At 40.0% G+C, this 20944-nt stretch overlaps 1 protein-coding gene and 1 long non-coding RNA gene across 5 annotated transcripts in view; one reads left to right on the top strand and one right to left on the bottom strand.

Annotated features, from left to right (window-relative positions):
• Positions 1–937, top strand: part of CTNNA3 (catenin alpha 3) — a 502927-nt gene extending 501990 nt beyond the window's left edge. For 3 of the 4 annotated variants that reach the window (XM_049810858.1, XM_049810861.1, XM_049810859.1), the window contains one exon: positions 603–937. In XM_049810858.1, coding sequence (XP_049666815.1) covers positions 603–890 — 288 coding nt within the window. In that variant the 3' untranslated portion in view covers positions 891–937. The remainder of the gene's footprint in view (positions 1–602) is intronic. The other variant, XM_049810860.1, reaches the window with a different exon arrangement.
• The window catches only part of LOC126043016 (uncharacterized), a 48571-nt gene continuing 27734 nt past the window's right edge, over positions 108–20944 (bottom strand). Inside the window, exons 2-4 of the long non-coding RNA XR_007507327.1 lie at positions 7721–7928; positions 5143–5286; positions 108–236 (exon numbers count right to left, since the gene is read on the bottom strand). This is a non-coding gene — a long non-coding RNA (uncharacterized LOC126043016). The remainder of the gene's footprint in view (positions 237–5142; positions 5287–7720; positions 7929–20944) is intronic.

Here is a 20944-nt window from a genome sequence, read left to right as displayed (position 1 = left end):
AGGGATTGGTGTGTTACACAGGCTGCCTTTGGTTGGCACTCGCAGTTTGAGAGGCCACACGGTCACTGCAATTTCTGTGTGCTATCCCACTCTTAATTACCCTTGAAAATCTTAGCCACTGAGACTAGGTTCAGCAGCTCTGACAAAGCCAGCTCCTTCCCAGTATCCCAGCATTGCTCAGAAGCAGGTGTGGGAGCCTGGAAGGCGACAGGAGCAGCTGGAGACTTTGCCTAGTGCTGAAACAAAGGAAGTAAGAGGTCACATTTTCATAGCTCTTCTTTGAGTTGCTTTCATTACCCATCAGTAGTAATTGCAATGAGACGCTGCAGACGAGCATCATGAATTCACATTTAAAAAGAAAACAAACCAACAAATGTTACCTATCTAAGCATTTCTATTCCACCAGCACAAATTTCTGTGTTATCACTTTAAGTCTGAGCAATGGAACACGAATACAATGATCAAACACACCAAGGAGAAAACAAAGAAATAACAGTTTGGTATGGTAGTCTGTCTTACTTTTTAACCATTTTTATTCCTGAGCATATTGTGATTAAAAGCAGACCAGCTTCCTCAGCTAATGTTTCTGTTTCTTACTACAGTTGGATAGCGTCACTTCACTAATTCAGGCTGCCAAAAATTTAATGAATGCTGTGGTGCAGACAGTGAAGATGTCCTATATTGCATCCACAAAGATTATCAAGATTCAGAGTCCTACTGGCCCACGACATCCTGTTGTGATGTGGAGAATGAAGGCTCCAGAGAAGAAGCCCCTAATTAAAAGAGAGAAGCCAGAAGAAATCTATGCAGCTGTCAGAAAAGGTTCTGCAAAGAAGAGAATCCATCCTGTTCAAGTCATGAGTGAATTTAGAGGCAGAGAAATAGTCTAATATTCTGCCGCTTTTTGTGTTCCTATCTTGAATTTCTTATCATTTTCATCTTTTCCCCCACTTATTTAATTCTACGTTAATGTTTTGCTTTTCTCTAAACCTGTAAGATAACACTTACTTAAATTATTTGAAAATGCTGTTGGATTAATTAGAAGCACACAGTTGAAAAAAATGCCCGTTTTCTTGCACTGACAAACTATCATGCCTTTATACTGGCATGTTTTCAGCAGAGCACTTTGAGTGATACATTATGGGACTGTGCAGTAGTTGGAAAGGAGGATGCAATGTGCCGACCTGCCCAAAGTCCCGCTGCATTCACTAGGCTTAGGCATTCCTTCACCAGAGATGAATGTGGCCAATAGTAACCTGCATGTATCTTACGACATACAGCTCTTCAAACATTATGCTGTTGGGCCAGATCCTTTATCGGCATCGTTACGCCGTGATCGGATCAGCTGGACTGCTTGATGGTAGCTGAGAGCCTGGGCCCTCAACTTGTATCTCGATTGAAAGATCTAAAGATCTCCCCTCGTCCAAGGCCCAGCCTTGGAAATGTAAGTTTGAAAATGTTTGATGAAACGCAGAAAGTTCCAACAACATAGATGTAATAATGCAATAAAAAAAGCATTGACTGCAACACAGCAGTAATAATAGCTTTTCAAAAGGCCTTTTGAAACATTAACATTAATCTGTGTTCTGTTTCCTACTCTATTCTGTGAGCTGTAATAAATCTGCTGACTGTTACATTTGGAAGTTCAGATAAATCGGATATTAACAATAAAAAACTTTTCTAATCACTCCACAAAAGAACAAATATGAAATAAATCATTATTCTGAGATCAGTGGGTGAACTACACGTATCTTGAATCTTAGGAATGATGAGATTTTTGCAAGGTAACTGTAGAGATTTAAATTACTTCTCTTATGACAGTGTAGTCCTAAATGCAGGACTGTGCTGGTAAGTGCCTTGCTAAATGGCTGCACTGTATCTCAAAGTATGTAATGAAGATAAGTGCTGTTAGTGCGTGATCGCCACTAGGCTTCTGTAAGATACTTGGAAAAAGAAACTTTTTCTAAACCTGTTTGAATCCAAAATCCACTTGGACTGATTTTTTTTTTTTTTTTTTTTTTTTTTTTTTTTTTTGGAAGAATCTAACCTGTCTTCCCTGCCATGTCACTAAGTTTTCCCAGATGACACTTGTTACTCAAGATGTCTTTGCTTGGCAACTAAGAAGATCCTTTGGCATGTTTTTTGTATTTGCTAAGGTGAAAGGGCTCCCCCAAATGCCAGAACTTTGTGATGTGTCATTGACTGCCACTATGAGGCAGCTCCAGACTATGGGCTGCTGCTCCATGGCATTTACTGCCATGTTTTGCACAGCAGTGCACCGGCCTAGCACAATGTGGGCAGCAAAAAGAACCATAAACTGTCTTTTTCCTCTTGGGGACACTCTTTCAAAGTTCAGGACTGGAGCGGTATAATTTCTAGGCTGTTGGTTAAGAAACCCCATGAAACCTATAGTGATCATGAATTGAAAATGTTACAGATCGCTATTGTCCCTTTGCTAACTTTACTATCTGTTAAATGAAATAAAAAGGGAAGTTTGGAAGAAAAAATACTTCTTCCCAACTCAGATTCCCTCCAGCACATTTGCACCAAGATCTTAGTAACATGTCCAAGTCTTCGCTTGTCCTCTTAGGGCTACAGAGTGGGAATGGGCTAACAGTTGAGTAGAGCTGGCAGAGCTGGTAGAGAGCAAGTCATACAACCTACTTCCAGTAGGTCTGCTGGCAGACTGAGCAGAGCTGAGAGAAAGATTCTGTATGGTATGGAGATCAGGAGAGTGTACATTGTCACACCATAAAGCCAAAATCCCCACGTAGTATTTCAGGTTATGGCCCACCCCCTCAGACTACCTCCTGCCCCAGCAAGGTTCAGGTCCAGGAGCCAGCAGGTAGGTTGACCTATCCTTGTTTTGGGGAGGTGTTACTCTCTTAATAAATTCTCATGTCTCTGGGTTACACTTTTGATACAGGTCACCTTGACATCCAATGTTTGTTACTAATGTTATCACATTATTAATAAAAAGCATGTACTCCACTGAGAAGACATCTTTATAGTGTTGTGGGATTCTGTGGTTTTTTCTAATGATGTGTCTCCTTATTGGTCTCCAACACTAGTGAACAGCCAGTTCAGAAGCCTGCCAGGTTTGCTTATAGGAATGCCAGCCTTCCAGCACACAAAGTGTACTTTATTAGTCTGGTTTAAGTGAATTTTCTTGCATTAGTATCACTAAAGTACAGTTTATTGCTTGATTAATGCTCCTTCCTGCACTGCTAGTCCCTACTCTCTTATCCTGGCCATAGTTGATAGCCAGTTTGATCTCAACTTCCAATGCTGTTCCTATTAATTAGGCAAAACCCAATCCTCTAAATGAACAAGAAAATCAGAAACTACTGCTGGTTTTTGAGAAGAGCTGAAAGAATTGTTAATTGTATCTAGACTTCTTTTTCCTGGTTAGAGTTCAAACCCAAGCAAAAAACGTCACAAGGTGAACGTTATTCCTGCCTAAGGAGGCAGGGGGATAAGAAACAAGCCCTGAAGCTGTGAAGAGCCCACTGTATTAGCTCATTACGCCCCTCAGCAGGTCTGCAAAGCAGGGAACCACCACTTCTATGCCACCATTACTAATGCTGAAGGAGGATGTGCTGCTCCGTAAGTTTTATTGAAAAACAGTACTCAGTTGATCCTGAAATCTACTCGGTCCTTCCTAGCCCCAGTTTTCAGACTATAATTTTTCAATCCATTGCCGCTTCCCTCTGCGTTTGCATGATGTCCATAGCGTATCAGCGTGTCACTTGAAAACTCTGCTCTTAGCTGCAGCTTTGCAAGGCTTTCTCACCTCAGCAGCTCAGATTATTTCATTAGTTTGCCATGTCCTCTCCCCATTACTGCATTACGGAGCGAAGTATGATGGACAACTGAAGGCAATTTTATTTAAAAAAATTCAATGGAGGACTAAAAAATGAGATAGATTGTATATTGTTGAGGCACATTAGTACCAGAGGACACATTCACACCATTTCCACGAATCCCAAAGCTGTTGTGTTTTTTTTTTTTTATTTTACAAACTTAAGGTTGTGTCACTCTGCCCTCACTGCTGATGTTGTTTCCCTTAGTATTTAGTGATCCTAATTTGTAAGCGGCAGTTTCTGTCACTACAGATTGTGCTGAGCATAGTTTGCAGTTTGTCCCAATTACTTCATTATTGTCTTAAGTGAGCAAGCCATTCCTGGTAAGTAAAAGTAATGAGAGTCCTCTCATCTCTTGGCCCCTCAAGAAAATGTAAAACAACATGTCCCTCTACTTCTGCCCACCCCTGGAGCCCTGCTCTTGTGCGCGCTAAATACTGTTCTGACATAACAAATTAGCTTTTTTTGGAGGAGGAGAAGGTGGGGAACAGATGTGGTAACTCTGCGCTTACACCAATGTTATTTTTCCCCCAACTGTTAACCTGGTATCACTTGGGAAGCTCTATAGTTGCATCTCTACTGAAGAAGATGACAAAGCAACCTGACATCATGCAGGTCTGATGTTCCAGATGGTTTTAAAAGGTCTTCAGCTCTCTTGAAAAGGTGTTTTGTGTTATTTATTTCCTGTGAGTCCACAATTGAAGCGTTTAAGAAAAATGTGTTTATGCAGAAAGTTGTTTAATGAGCTTTTAGAAACTTTCTTTATGAAGAAAGTACTTGCAAGTCTTTACCAGTAGTAGACAGTAAAATTCTATGTGGTCATACCTGCTACTTTGCTTCCAGGTACTACTTATCCCTCGTGTACTGCTCTTGGTTAAATCTGGGGGACTTGCCTGTATATTTGGCTCAGGAAATTAGGAGATAAATAAAACCCTATTCCCTCAGGTTAGATTTCAAAACCAAACCAAATGCCGTGCATTGGAGGAGACAGAGAGGGACTGGTCTGTGTCTGTATGCGGGAGAGGAAAGAAGTCTCGGGCCCTGGAGTGAGGAGTGAGGGTGGTAAGCAGGGCTGGTACTTTTGGTAGAGGACATGGAAGCGATTGAAACTCCAGAGATAGAAGGGCTTAATAAAATGGTGCTGCCCATCTTGGTCTTGTACCCGAGATCAGCACTTTGGCTTCAGAAAGTGAATGGTGCCTGTCCTCTGCCTCCCGGCTGCCTCCCGGCCTTGCAACCGACCCCCTGAATCCCAAAAGCCTTGAAAAGCGCCACGTACCTCTGTCATCCTCCCTGTCCCGGCCAGCAGCTCTTGGTGGTCACTTGAGGCACAAGTGACTCTCCCCAGCCCTCTTCCGGGCTCCCGCCTCCATTCTTATTCCACTGAGTCTCCTCTGCATCCCATTGGATTTTGCCTGTAACACTGAGGTAGCTCTGGTTATACACAACTGTTAATAAACCACTTTGTCTCTAAAAACCCACTAAAACCGCTGGGGTGCTGGGAAGAAAAAGTTAATATAACAAAAGCAGCCATCTGAAATTGACCAACAGAGTGCCATTTAGGAGCGTATTAGTAGATTAATTAAATAATTAAAGCTCAAACAGATGATGCTATACACTTCATTTTTGTTTTATCTGAGAGACCATTAGAACCGGCTTACCCCTCCTAAGATGGTTAGTGCGCTTGGGTTTTTTTGCAGAGCTACTTCTTAAAAAAAAATGCAGTAGCACGGTTGATGAGAAAATCTTAGGGATTTTGTGTCGTACACTGGAAGCAGTATTGCTGCCATGAAAATACCACTTTTCAATTAATAAACTGCAACTCTGTGGAAACTTTCTTGGGTTAAAGAGAAACAAAATATATCCAAAGCAGAAATGGCTTAAGAGTTACATAAAAACAAACAAGGAAAATGCACCAAAGTTCCTGTTGTTTACCATCACCGTGCTGCTACAGTCAAGGGAGTTGAAAGCTCAGGGGCTAATTTTTGACTCCAGCATATAAGAAATAGTTAAGATGAAAGCTTGCAGTGCAAGAGATGGATCTAGCGATTTTATTTTTAAGGAGTTTTTTACAGTATAGGAAATATTCATGTTCTGCTTCCTGATGGTGAAAATGACTGCATTTAAGCAGGCTGGAGAATACAGAGATGCTTTGTCATGCAGGATGATGTTTCCTCTGGACTCTCAGTCTTTTATCAGCCTGGCCATTTTGGAGCCATTGACTTTGCTGCTGTAGTTCTCAATTGATTTTACACAAGACAGCAAATGCTTGAACAGCAGCTGGAAATAGCCCTGTAGCTCATGAGCTGTGGGGTAGACTGTGCCTTTTTGGCACTGCTTTTTCAGGGGGGTAGGGCGGCAGGATGTGAAGGGAGCTGGCGCTGACTGCTCCAGCAAGCCTGCTGGTGGGTATTTTGTCTGCTTAGTTTCCAGAGCTCCTTTATTAGATGGGAACACAATAGGAAATTGGTCCCACACTTTCAAAATACAGAACAGACTACCATGCTCTGTTTGCCCAACTAGCCAGCCAGCATGGCTGAGGGGATGGGAGAGAGGAAGAAAACTAACTTTTCTGTGTTTTCTCAGCTTCTCTAGTGGAGCAAGACCATCATTCAAAAGAATGATTTCTCCAGGAAAGCAGAATTTCCCTGGAGTCAAGGCTTTACCAGGATCGAGGAAAAAACCAGCAAGAGGCTGTTTTATGCCTTCCACTCCCTCGATGAACCCAATCTAGTCCTCTGTTTCCTCTGTCCTAAACTTGCTCTTAATTGCAGATTATCCAAGTATAACTTTTGCATTATTTACCCAGCCGTTATTCACAGCAACTGATGCACATACTGGAAGACTTCCTAACAGTAAGTTGCACTGATGAATTGTTCCATATTATTTTTATTTGAGGTACTAAGGACCTCACCCAGCAAGCTGCAAAGCCCAAACCCTCAGTGAAGTCTCTCAGAGCTTGGACAGGCAACAACCAGGAGAAGGAGGCAGCAAAGCATTCCTGCTGCTACTTGTGTAAATATTTTGAGTGCAAAAATGTTGTGTGGTTTGTATCGTGTTCCTCTGCTCAGTAGTGACCGCTACACAGTCCTAACTAAGGCCTCTTCTGGGGGAAAGGGAAGAGCACTACAGACATAATGTTGTATAGAGATGGTAACTAGTCACACATGAAGATTCAAGCTGTCGTGGCAGGCTACCTATTTAATCACCAGCAGCTGAGCTCCTGCACATTTGGGATGTGGCTGCTTTTACAGCTTTCTGTATTTTGCCCTTTACTGTCAGGTGTGGGAATAGGTTTGCTTGGACTAACACCTTTCATTATTGTTCATTATGTGACAGGCCGTAACCACACTGTGCAGACTGTGTCCTTCAGAGGAGCCAGAGCTCATGATGTTCAGCAATTTAATTGGGAGTGGGTCCTCAATGGCTCCACAGGGGTGCTTGGCTCACGTGTCTGCAAGGTTAGCCAAGAAAGGAGGAGGGGAACCACTAAATCCCTTCCCCACAACCTCCTAGTACTATTTGTATGCAGTGACCAAGTAACTCACCTGTCCTATTCCCTTCTGATCCACCTTTTAATTTCTATCTATCCTATTTTTGTATTGTTTTGATATCTATGTTCTCCCTCTGCATTGGCTTCCTGTCTTCTGGACACTGCAGTTTCTTTAAACAAAAAGACAGTGTACAGGTTTTCAGCACCTCCACCCCTATTTCCCAAGATCCTGTTTCGCTTCATCTTCTCAAAATGCTACAACAAAAGAACAAGGAGAAACAGTGTGTGGCCAGCACAGCAGCCAGGCTAAATCAGCACAGCTATTTTGAGATCAGTGGTAAAATATCCCCTTGACAGTAGTTACTGTAGTCCTTCCTCTGTAGCAGCTCTCTGAAAATGTTATCCCTCACTCAGGCTGGCTAAGACCGATCCGTCACCTTGAAGTTTGCTTTTGAACAGGTGGAAAGCACGCCACCAGTAGAGATATGCTCCCCCAAAGAAAATGTCTTCCTTGCCCTTTCCTCTTGCTGCATTTCAAACTACTTGTCTTTATTTAGGCATGTCGGGGCCAACTTTAAAATACCAAAATACAAAAGATGAAGGTTATTAATACAGCAATCCAAAGGGCAAAGAGCTTATTGGTAGTATGAGCTATTGAGTCATGTGGGTGGTGATGGCACATCTTCAAGCACTCTATTATCATAATGCCTGGGCTGAAGACTCCATTAATTTTCTGCATCACCAACAGCTGAGGACCAAAGCTGACAGCCAATAATACATGAGTCCAGTGTAAGCCAAATACATGCACAAACAACTTTCCCATCACTTCCTAAAATATTAACAGATGAATATAACAGATCGGAAAATATACGGCAAAAGACGGAATACAAAGACAATTGTTCCTAAGTATAAGAGCCCTTACAATATTGTTTTTCAGAAACATTGTATTTCAGCTCCCCAGCAGCTGTACATTTATCTTTTTCACTACTAAGTGAATTCTGAGGGTCTGAATGTGCTAAAATATATTCGCGTTCTTTGATTCTTCAAGGTATCAAAGGAGAGAAGTGGGCAGCTCTTCCTGTGTTTTTGCTTAAGGTACATATCCCATGGAATGCATTAAGAGATGCATGTCATTCTGTGAAGGGATTTCTGTGAATTCATTTTGGTTGGCTGCCTATCAGATAAAACAGTATGGGTTTTTTTTGTTAACAAAAGCATGTTCAGCCATATTTTAAATGGAACAATTTACATGAGATCTTTAAAAAGACCCTTTTCTGGCCAAATCTTAATTTTCTTAATCCATAAACTTTGTGCCCTGATGTTGCAATCTCTTTTTCCTTAAACTAGGCATCATCTGAAGAAGAATGGTTATCCAACTACATCTAGCTATGAGACCCACACTTTGGTACAGAATTCGCCACCAAGTATTTGAAAGTTCCAGAGGTTATTTCCAATGCAGAAGGACTGGAAAAGCTACTAAAAACTTAAAGACTACAATTTAGGACTTCTTTTGAAAACTAATTAAATCTTATTATCATTGGTATTTGACTTTCATATAAACAGACTTAGGAAAAACTTGAAAGGAACATACAATATGCTACCTAGACAATGGACAACTTATTTAAACCAGGCATCAGGCCAAGTTATTAGATAGCATATGGTAGACTTCTCACTTCTTTGTTGGTTTTTTTTGACAGATTCATGTAGTTTGTTGTAATAAGAAATGGAATTACTCATTTCAGATGTAGTATTCCCTATAATATGCAAATGTTGGGTAAGATACTGAGTAAGCGTGGGCAAACTTTGGCTGAAATACCTTTTTTTTGTCTTTTTTTTGGTCAGACTAACAGTAACATGCTTTACCTCCAACACAAACTGATATAACATACCTCATCACATTTTATCACAGTGAGCATAAGCAATGATTCCCACTGAAAAGAACTCTCATGGATCTGCCAGTATTGCAAACAATATAATTAAGCCTGTGCTTAACTGATCTGTTTGGCAGGCCTGGTCTTATGACTGTATGAAAGTGCTTTGCTAAATCAAAGCCGTGCTCCTGGCACATTTATGTCAACAACCTATCTCAGGAATCAGCAAGGTATGGTTACTAAGAGAAACATTTATTACCCCAAAGTTATACGGATTATTAGAGGGAGTATAAATGTGAAAATAAAATGGTAGCTTACGACTGAGACTTCACTCCTGGCAAACAGCTCCGATGGCACATTTCACCTTACAGGGAAGCTCCACTACTTTACATATGGACTGTACATGTGCCACAAATTTCATACAGAAATAAACACAAATAGAGGAAGACCACATGCACACACTGCACACCATTTGTCACTAATCTGATTGCCTTAATGTTTAGCTGATCTTTGCCCTGGCCTGACAGAAAAATACCTCTCTTTCACTATTATTTACCTATTTATAGAATTATACAATTTACTTATTTATTATATATGTTATGTATAGTAGAATACATATTAGTAATGATTACTATAACGCATTAATAAAATATTAGTAACATACAATAAATATAATTATTTTACATATTAATAAATATAATTATAAAGATATTTTTCTATAATTACATAATATTTAGCTGTTGATAAACTAAAGTTGTTAGAATTCATAGCCAGTACTATCGGAAGTACCTTAGTAAGGTGCAGCATTTCCATATTCTGCCTCAATTTTCTGCTTTTGAAATAATCTGACAAAAAAAAAAAAAATCAGCTGCAGTTTATGGCAAAAGTATAGCAACTGCATCTAGTCAGTCAGAAAGGACGAGAGGAAATGGCCTCAGGTTGTGGCAGGGGAGCTTTAGACTGGATATTAGGAAAGGCATGGGAACGGGCTGCCCAGGGAAGTGGTGGTGTCGCCATGCCTGGAGGCGTTCAAAAAGCGCGTAGACAAGGCACTTCGGGACATGGTTTAGTGGGTACGGTTGACGGTTGGACTCAATGATCTTAAAGGTCTCTTCCAACCTAGACGATTCTATGATAAAGTAAACTGGAACCTGAAAGCCCAGCAATCAAAAATAGAACACAAAATAAATATGTCTACAAACCTCTGACGAGTTTCAATAGGATATTCACATATATGGTAAAATATAAAAAAGTGAAACAGGACAACTTTGTGGCTAACAATGAGCTCTATTTTTACTGAAATCATCTTTGTCTAGCTGCAAACATTACACAAGCCAGTATCATTTCAAGTCAAACAGGTGTTATGTTAATAAGAATGACTAAGATGCTTCACTTGCCCCAGTGCCCTATCCTCTGCCTATTCTTTCATATTTCCCCCCAGAACCTCTTGTTCTTAGGGCTCTTTTTCAGTCTGTTCAGTCTGGTTTGCCCTGTTGCCCGTGACCGTAAGTGGTGAGTGTTCTCTCCCTGTCCTTGTCTCAACCCACACGCCTTTTGTTGTATTTTCTCCTTCCCATCGCACCGGGCGGGAGGAGTGAGCGAGCGGCCTCGTGGTGCTTTGTTGCCGGCCGGGCTTAAACCGTGACAGCATGAGAGAACGCATTACCCATTTCTGAGCTGTGGCGAAGAAAGGATAGAAGGAGGAAAAGTAACATTTACATAACATCGAAAACTTACAGTTTATAATTTCATTGTAAAGTCAGCATTTGCCAAGGGGGGCAGAAAAAAGTGCTATTTTTCTCCAGAAAGGCCTCGGGAGTTTCTTTGTTGGAGTTCCTACACATGCCCAGCTTGTACTCAACACTGTGCAGCTACCAATTATCAGTACACAGTAAGGATTTTGAAAGTAACCACCAAACACCTTCCTAAGTAAGTTCACTTTTCATTCCTTGAATTGCTTTCTGAAGATGGGATTCAGGGGACACACTGCTTGTTCACTGAGGAAAAAGGCAGTATTAGGACTCTGTGACACATCTGTAAGTACTGGGTAACAAATGCCCTAATGGGCCAACCTGCCAGAAGCAGATAAGCTGGGACAGCAGTCAGATCGCTTTGCAGCGGTTTTAATACTGCTTTTATACAAGTCCGATGTTTACCTGAACCCTATCCCTGCCTCTGGAGTGAAAGGTCTTTCTTCCTCCTGTCAAATCCATATGATCCTGCCCTGCTCATGCCCTCCCACTTTTCTAACCTTGCAGAAGCAGATAGATAGAAATTCCCCGTATTTTTTCAACGCATCTTTTTTCCCCTCATGGCTAGATCTTCGTAAATAAATGATCCATTGACCAGCTTCTACCACAGCCTTAGCCTAATTGTAATCATTCGCAACACTTCTACCCTGGCAGTAAGACTCCACCTTTCTTCTTTTACTGAAGTGGCAAGCTGTTTCAGCAAGCTGTGTTAATTACCCACTGTAATGCCCAAAGATTCTGATATCTAAAGGGAGAATAAAAGAGGGACTAGTAGCAAAATACTAAAGAATTAATGCAGCACACGCAGAAGAGCCTACAAAAACCTCAGAACCTTAGACTGCAAACAGAGCAGGGTGTACTTGTAAAGTCAACAAACGAATTGCAGCGGCCAAAGGTTTCCTCTTATTTTGCAAAACACAATGTGATTTGTCAACAGCAACAGTATTTTCTTGTTTAGGAAAAAGGTTACCTGATTTTTTTTTAAAACTCCCATCCTTAAACTTGTGTGCTCTGGGAACAGATGGCAAACCCCATGTCATAAAACAAGAATTTTAGACAGAAGAGAGACAAACCCCAAGTTTTCTCCTTTAAAAACAGAAATTCTTCACTGGACTCCTAAAGCCACTGCACTGCAATCCCTTATTACATAAGCTAGTCTGACAGGGTGTCAAATCAGCTATCTCCTGGGAATTACATTAAAAAGGGGGATAATATGAAGTATCAAAAAGACCTCAGCCACCTCTCTGTCACTGCTTACTTCTGTAGCTGTCTCTTGATTTTTAGGGACATTGGTTTCAATATTCTGTGATCACTGAAGACTAGCTCTTCCCAGAAGCACAGTGACCATCAGATTTTTCTTTTTTTTAATTCTTCCTGCATCTCGGAGGGAGCCGTTTTATTTCTCTCTCAGCCACATAGGTAAGGAACGTAACCGAAATGCAACACTGCAGGGCAATTCGAAGAAACAGCTGGCAGGAAAAAAAGGGCCATTGCCTATTGCACTCCATCAAAATGATACTAGGTTGTAGGCAATCTTCCCAAGATCTCTTGTGCCAAGCGACCTACTGTGAGCAGACCCAGTTTATTTCATGAGAGGAAAGCCGCTCCTCTAGCAGACTGCGATACGTTATAATCTTACCATGTTTCTCTAACACCTGTTTAGGAAGATTATTTCATCTGAAAGGAGTTTCAAAATGTTACTGCCTGCCTGGAGTGAGCAGGAGAAGGAAGAGGGGTGACGGAAAGATTGCCTCCTTCTGCAGCGTGGGAATGTTCTGTGTGTCAGAGGTGCAGAACTTACGGAGAGGAGGCTCCCACCGCCGCACAGCTCACCCCAGGCTGGGCTGACTTCCAGGAGCAGGAAGGCCCTGAGGGCTCACCCCATGGAGCGACCACCCGCGGGGGCTGTGCCCCCAGCTTTCAGGGCAGCACGCTCTCCGAAATGACTGTTTCACCTCCCAGGAATAGAATAATTGAATGGGAATGGGACAACTGTGGACATATTTCATTACAGGAGAGTAAAATATAGATCATAACAAGGATTATATTAAATGCACGGCAACAAAACACAGCCAGTATTTATGTACTCTATTTCAAAATCGAGACAATTTTAATTCATATTTTGCTGGGCCACCTAAGCAGCAGACCATGTCTTGCTTCTTGAGTAGCGATGACTTTCTGTAGCATAGTGTGCATTATTCAGAGGAACGGATTTGCAACAGCTAGACTGTAAGTATATAACCCTACAAACATTTAAATTGCTGTGTTTTGGTAGTGATGAATTAGTTTAGTACGAATTTATACAATGGACAGACAAGAATGAAATATTTGGACAAATCTTTTATGCACAAGACTTTATCTGGACTGACATCATCCTCCATAATTTTGTTATATTTTATTGAAGAAAACTGAAACATTTGAAGACTCAGATAAGTGAATTATTAAACCCAGTTGAACTTTCTTCTTCCAATTATTTGCTATATTGAAAGAGTGATTTTTATAATAGAATTGGACATAATGAAATTTGCAAAATGAGAAATTGAAATTAATTAAAAACATTGATTTTTCTGCTAAAGATGCATTTTCTCTTGACATCTCTCTCACTTTTTTCACTATCTTAGTGGGATCACTAAGTACCATATTCAGAAGGCACCTGGCATCTCCAAAGCAAAAGAATTGATTTTTGTACTAGCATGGCAGCACAGTAGCAAAACTGCAATTTTTATTCACCATATTCTGTTTAATACTGTTGGAGGAGGGAGACATTTCAATGAATGTGTCTTTGTGTATGTGCGTGTGTTCTATCCACATCCACATATTTTCAGGTTAATAAGGCTGTACAAAGAATAACTGGACCTATGGTAGTTTTTATGGATAATTTTTAATATGCCTACCTTCTAGATACATTTTATTGTTTAGCAAGGTTTTGCATTGAAGCTCCATAATTTTTGTCCAGAATACAATATATAATTTGAGACTCTTGTCTCAGTTTCTTACATATGACCTCAGGAAAGTCACTTGGCCATTCTGAGAATTATTATAAAGTAACACAAGTGGTGTAATTATAAAATGTATGTAATTAATTTCTGAAAAGCAATTCAAATCAAATGTAAAGGGTAAAGCAGAATAATAATTGATTTTGACATTGCAACCAGTTTTTACTGGATGTGTTTACCCCCTATGTCAGCACCTTAAAAAGCAAATTTCTTTTTTTTCTGCCTGCATGTAGGAAACTCTTTTATTCTCCATAGTTCTCTGTGAAAGTTAGTATTCACCCCACTGTTGCTGGGATGCCTTAACTGTTGACTACTGTAACTAAGCACTATGAAATCATATTATCACCAAGCTCATTTTTTCCAGCTCTTCCCATAATTAAATGAACTTTATTCAATACACAGTGCTTCACACACATACAAACAGAAGAGAAGAAAGCCACATAGAACTTATTTCAGCTTAAGAACAGCCACATATAAAACAAAACCCTTAGAGGAAAGTCCTTCCTAAGACAACAGAAAGTAAGATACAATGATTGACAAGCTTAATGGGATGTGGAAGGCCTGCGTACTCTGATGATTCACTGATGACTGGAGAACAACTGAAATGCTCTTAAAGTGAAGAGTAAATTCTGAGCAATATAGAAGAATAAACCGCAATAGAAAAATGAAACTCTGGCCTGATTTGAGGAGGGAGAAGCAGAGGGAGATGGCAGGAATTCAAAGTAATTAGTGTTTAGAAAGAAATTTGAATTTGCTTGTTAAATATACTGAGGAAATGCTCTATTTGTTAAAGATTCCATACCTTCACCCCTATAGTTAGCTAACAAATATTCAGCACCACCAAAGCTAGAATTAAAAAGGTACTGCAACATAGGAAAAAGTGAACTAAGATTAGAAAAAGCAGGTTTCTTAATGTCATGAAGAAATTAATAACAAAAAAAAGACTTGGCAATTCACACAGAGATAAATGCACATAAGAAACTTCCCTAGGAAGTTGCAAACTTAAATGTCTTTGGGCCACTGGTGATTTGCTTCATTCAAGCTAAGTTCCTAGTGAAAGCACCCGGAGTTCTGCTGCAGTGTGAAGTGCAGGAATGGTACATGATTTATCTATGGTAATTAAAAAATGCGTAAGTTGATTTACAATGGAACAGTTGGATTCTCTACAGCGAGAAGGAAAGTAAAATACAGAAGATAGTATGTGAAGGCTGTTAAGTGAAGCCAGTAAAGATGAGAACAGTTATCTTAGATGCTAGGCACATCGAAGATCTTGTTTACATGCCAGTAGTGTAACAGTTGGTATTTTTGTGAGTGGATATACTGAAGGCTAACCAATTGCATGGCAATCAGAAAACAAACCAGAAAAATTCAAAGTTGCCTTGAAAAAAATCATTGTGCCAATGCTTTCAATGCTGTTGTGCCCCGTGAAATACATTGCTGATGGTGAGCTTGTCCAACTGCTTGGAAGGACTTGTTAAAGAAGTCATCTGTCTTTGGTCTTCAAGAGACCAAACAACGAGTGACACTGGAAATATACTTCTGGAAGAGATCTTCTAGTTAAAGCGTGGCTCCTCCTTAGGATCTTTCATATTGTCATTCATAAAACTTGGTAAAAAACTATAGAAAAAGGAAAAAGTAAGAAGGACTTTTGTGTTAATCCTAAAGCAACTCTGACTTCATACCTTGGTGGCAGCTGCAGAGAGCAACATCAACAAATATGGGTTTTGCTTCTTATTTATTTATATGATAAAGCAGTAGAGAGCCTGCCTTGGACCACCTGGGAGACCGCAAACTGGAGCAACAGGTAGAATGCTTGAACAGGAAGAAACTGGGCAAATGGTAGAGGGGGAATGGACAATTAACACTGATCTATGTCTGAAGAACAAGGGAAAATTTCTGAGAAGTTTGGATAAACCGTATTTGTGGTCAAAGTTTTCTGGCATTAAGTTTTCAAATCATATAAAATTAATCAGTCAATAAAACCTTTAAGATAAAACTCCAAGTTTCACGCCTGTGTAGCCCCTCTGCTGTAGAGGACAATGTATAGCCTGGAAGACTTCCACTGTAGGCAGAGCGCGGAGCGTAACATACTGCCCTGTCAACATAAGCGCTGTAGGTCAAAAGAAGCAACAGCTTACAGAATCCAGCAGTCTCCAAGATTACATCTGCAAATGATCCGTTGGTGACTGCAGCAGAGCTCGGCTTTGCCTGTCCATCTTGCCCTAATGCTGCCCTTGGCTGCATCTGGTAACCTGCCTGCAACAGGGGATGGCTGAGCAAACAGCGCAGGAGGGGACCATGCCATGCTCGCTAGCGCTATGTATGCAACAGTGATGCCAGCACAAGGGGATTTATCTGCTGGGAATCACTAGCTGGCCCAAAGCCACGTCACGCTGAGCGTGAACCAAAAACTGATCACAGCACACTGAAAAGCCATTAACATAATCACTGCACCTTAGATACCCGAAAGAATGCCTCTGACATCTCAAACCTATTAATTTACTTGAACTCTAAAGAGGAGGAAATCACTGCTGAATATGATTAAAGCTTACTGCCAAGAAGGAGAAAGTATTTTCTGAAAGTTAAGGAAGAGAAAAAAAAAAAAACTTCCCTTGTTTTTTCTAGCAGCTGTAAGATTTCAAAAATGCTGCTTGCACTAAAATAAGCAAAAATTTGCTGAAAGGACTCAGGAGGGTGCTCTGCTGTTCGGTTATGCACAGAAATAAAGAAATCATCTTTCATTTAAGCACTGAAAGAGAAATCCAGGATTTGAGAGCAGCAGTCAGACCTATATTTATCTAAGAAAGAAGGAAGTGAAGGGAATCGTCCAGCTTCAGGGTCTTCCTCCCTTTGACTTATCTTTGCTTGCTTAAAGAGCTGTTTTCTCTTTATGACTGTCAGATTAGTAAAAAGTCGTATCACCTATACAGTCAATAAGCTAAGGAGCTAAAAGGTACATACAGTACTGTATGTATGGACTGTACAGGACTGTATGAGGTATCTAAAGCTTGATCTGCAAGGATGATACTTGTCACTGGGCTTTGCCTCTGTATTGTACTGCTACTTTTCTAATTAAGTGTGACAGAGTCATTTTCTTTTCTCAGTCACTCCCCAAACAGCAATGAGCTACTGCCTGAACTGTCTCCATTTGTACAGCTATGATGCCATGCTGTCTGTAATGCTCTCTTGTCCGTTTTAATACATTAAGCCATCTGCCAACAACAGAGCATGAATAACAAGATTCAATCCATCTCTAATATAAGTGTAGTGCTCTTCTGTGCCATTTCCACTCATTTGATTAGCTTTCCTTCCATTTCTGTTCAGGATGGGAAAAAGATAATATTTTCACTTTCCTAATTTCTGCCAGTACAAACATTCATATTATTTCAAAATTCAGCCTAATCTAAGCATAATCTCTTTTATTTGCTGCAGCTAAGTAAGACATAAGAAAGGCTGTGCCACCTACTGAGAAGCAAACTGGGACACAGTGCATTTGAATAAATTTTACCAGTAACTTTATGTCTTTCATGTGAGACGCATTGCTGGTGTACTAACCGCACCTGACAAGCCCACATTCCAGGGCCCAATACACTATCCTCTGCCTGTTATTCCAACCTAAATTACAGGAGGAGCTGAGTAACGTTCAGCAGGAGAAATAAATTACATGATTGGGCAGGTTTACAGTACAGCTATAGGAAGGGCCCCAGGAAAAACTATTCCCACACAAAACATCACTGTGGGTTGATCCAGTATTTTAGCCTATTTTAATAAATGAATCTGTATGGGCAGATTCAGAATCTAGAGAAGCACTAACAATAGCACAAAGACAAAGCATTAGGCTGATCATCCAGAGCAGCATAACCTGAAAACCCCAGTTGTCAAGATTCTGAAGATGAAGCGTTTCCCCTGAGTGGGAATCCCAGTGCAAGGGGCTGGGTGCTTCTGCCAGGACGTCTTTGGAAGCTGCTGCCCTCGTGAACATCTGAACTCCACACAAGTAACGACATCTGTTCAGCAACTTCAGTGATCATACACAACCTGACATTTTGGGACAAATTTGTCACTACCTCCCTTTTCAGCTTTTCCTAAAGCATCTGTGCATATAATATCCAGGATCAACATCCAATTTCATTATAATTTTGTCACTTGAAGTATCTTAGACATTTCTTCGTTCTTACTTGAAAATTCAGATGCTTTGCTGAGAACTGGATACTCTATTTTTGGGGGAGAACAGATATAGAATCTGATTCTTATTTACACTATGGTCTCTTGGCAGTACAAAGAGTATAAATTACACCTTCATCCACGGGAAAGCTCTTTGCACTCCTGGAGCAATTTAAAGGTATCTTAGTATGAATAAGAATCAGAACCTGTGAGACATTTCTGATATAGATTCTGCTGGAAAACTGCATTCTGCTGTCCTAGCTGCTTGGACACGCTATTTTCACATTTTCTGCTGCTTGCATGTCAGGACAGTCTAGCGTGAATATGAGACACACATTGGCTTCTTCACAGTAAAGAAGAGAAAACTTAATTTTCTGCTTCAGAAAACAGAACTGCTGTTTTAGAAGGTCATCAAATACCAGTCTCCTCTATGGAAAGAAAACACTGAAAGGGAGTCTTGTAAAGGAAAACTCTCATATAACATTAGATCCTAACAGGCTGACTTTTGGTGGCGCGTATGAGAGAAGATGGAGAAAGTACAGAAGGCAGATTTATAACTCTGCAAAAAGACTACTATTACTTTTTTGCAGAAACATTTATGTATTTATTTATTCCGTCCTGCACTGGGTATAGTAGTTGCAGCTGAGAACCCTTCTTCAAAACTTTAAGACTGACTATAAGAAATACTTAAGAAGGCAATTTGTATGTTGAAGCTATGATTAAAGAAAACAGACTATTGCAACTTTATATGCATGTTTTGAACTATTACGAAACAGAAAAGAGAATTTTTTCTTACACTGTTTCACACATTGAAGAGTGCCAGACACTTAACTCCAAACTGTCTTTATAAGCATAGAATTTTAATGAGAAATCTAATGTAAACCAATAATCTAAACAAGTACAGAAATCAACACTACAAATTCTGTTCATGTTGGTCTTACAAAAAAGAATAATCTGTTCTCTTTATCTCAGTGTGAATTATAAGAGATGGGTATGAATCACACTGGGCTGATCTTCTCCAGAATTTATCTAGTTCCCTATTTGCAGCAAAGAATTGCCCATGGGTAACACGGTAATACTAGGAGGCTTCACAGCATCTAACCAAAATCATCCAACTTAGGGGCTATGAACCATCCTTTGGAAGTGCGTATCTCTCTCCTTGACTATGCAAAAAACTTAGGCTCCTTGTGACCCAGCATAACCTACATAAATGGTGAGAATATCCCTATCACCAAAGCAATAGAACAATTTCTGCTGAAGCTGATGCGGTTTATTAGTCATACTACTGAAAGTACTAAATAGTTCAGAGCTGGACACATAAAAGGTTTGACACATCTAACAATCTCATACTTTAGATATTCTGAACTTGCATGTTGGCTGTTGCTTCCACTGTAGACATATAAATTTCCTAAAAGCCTTATTTTCCACCAGTATGGCTTCCCTAGATGACTAAGTGCTCTGAGGTATGTATTGTCACCTATGACATGACTGCATTAAAGTATAAGATACTTCAGCCTTAAGAAGATTCAACACTGATATTTTTTTGGTTTCTTGTTGTAGTAGTGGGGCTTGTTTGTTGTTTCCCTTCAGCTTCAAGACTTGTTTTGGTGGGCAAAGGAAAAAGACAATGTCACACAGTGAGCTAAGCAGCTTAACCCATTCAAACACTGCTCAAAAATACAGGACACGGCTCTCTTTTCTGCTTGATTTGGACTGATGACCACACTCCTCTCTCTTTTCTCAAAGCTGTTCCGCATTGTGTTAAAATAAACAAACAAAACTGAACACCGTAACAGGGGCATGACTTTGATTCTTTAGATCCCTGGGGTGTGCTCTTATACAAATTCTTTTCCTCTGTGAGCCAGTGAATATATACATTTTACTCTGGAAAGTGGAACAGCTTCAACAGATAAGCGTAACAGATGGAAAGCTCAGACAATAACAGCCTAAGTTGCATGGATTATAAAATAGTGATTTTTGCAAGGCTTATAAATGGATTACACTCAGGAGATTTTCAAAGGAGAAAGGCATTACTATTCTGTAACTAGCCCTCTGCTAAAAAGCATGCCCTACCCAAAACTTTTTTATACTATTTACTGAATTAAAATAAAGACTGAACATAGAAAATTGCACCACAAGCTGAGTTTGCCAATATCGAAGGTGATCAATATAAGAAAGTAACCTCTGATTTGGGAAAAAATAAAGGCCTAACTCTCAAGCATCCTGGCACCCAGTGGAAAACATAACCCTAATGTAGCCCTGCTAGTTCCCTGTGCATGAGTATTTAAGATGGCTTGCTGAGTTGACTCCTAACTCATGAGCATCTCTTCAGAAATAGCCCAAATAAACCCAATTTTTTTTATATCTTCCCGATCGGTTACCCTTTAAATTTAATTGAAAGAAATTTAGCAGGTCAAATGCCAAGTTTCAACCTCACCTCTTTGACTGAGCTATTGTTAAAGAATGAAAATTGAAGTCATTTGCTTCTGGTTATATACTTCCATGAATATTGATCCTTATATATACCACTTATTTACTTAATAAAGCAAGTCTTAGCAGAGCAACTTCTTCACCAGTACTCACAGTGGAATATTTCAGCACTGTTGATGTTCTACCATGACCCTATGTAATTATAAATTGCAACAGCCAGCTACTTAGTGACATCAAACCGAGAAAGTTTTCTAGGTTCTTTGTAATAGATAAAAACAGATACCCAAGATTTTGCTGTACTTTTAGTATTATCCCTAGTAAAGAATAAAATTTCATAACCATAGGTGTAACTTAAATTTCTTTTAGGGCAATAAAG

Source organism: Accipiter gentilis, chromosome 9 (assembly GCF_929443795.1).
Source record: "Accipiter gentilis chromosome 9, bAccGen1.1, whole genome shotgun sequence".
NCBI classification, from domain to species: Eukaryota; Metazoa; Chordata; class Aves; order Accipitriformes; family Accipitridae; genus Astur; species Astur gentilis.
Note: the sequence above shows the minus strand (reverse complement) of the source record. Positions and strands in the feature narration are given on the sequence as shown.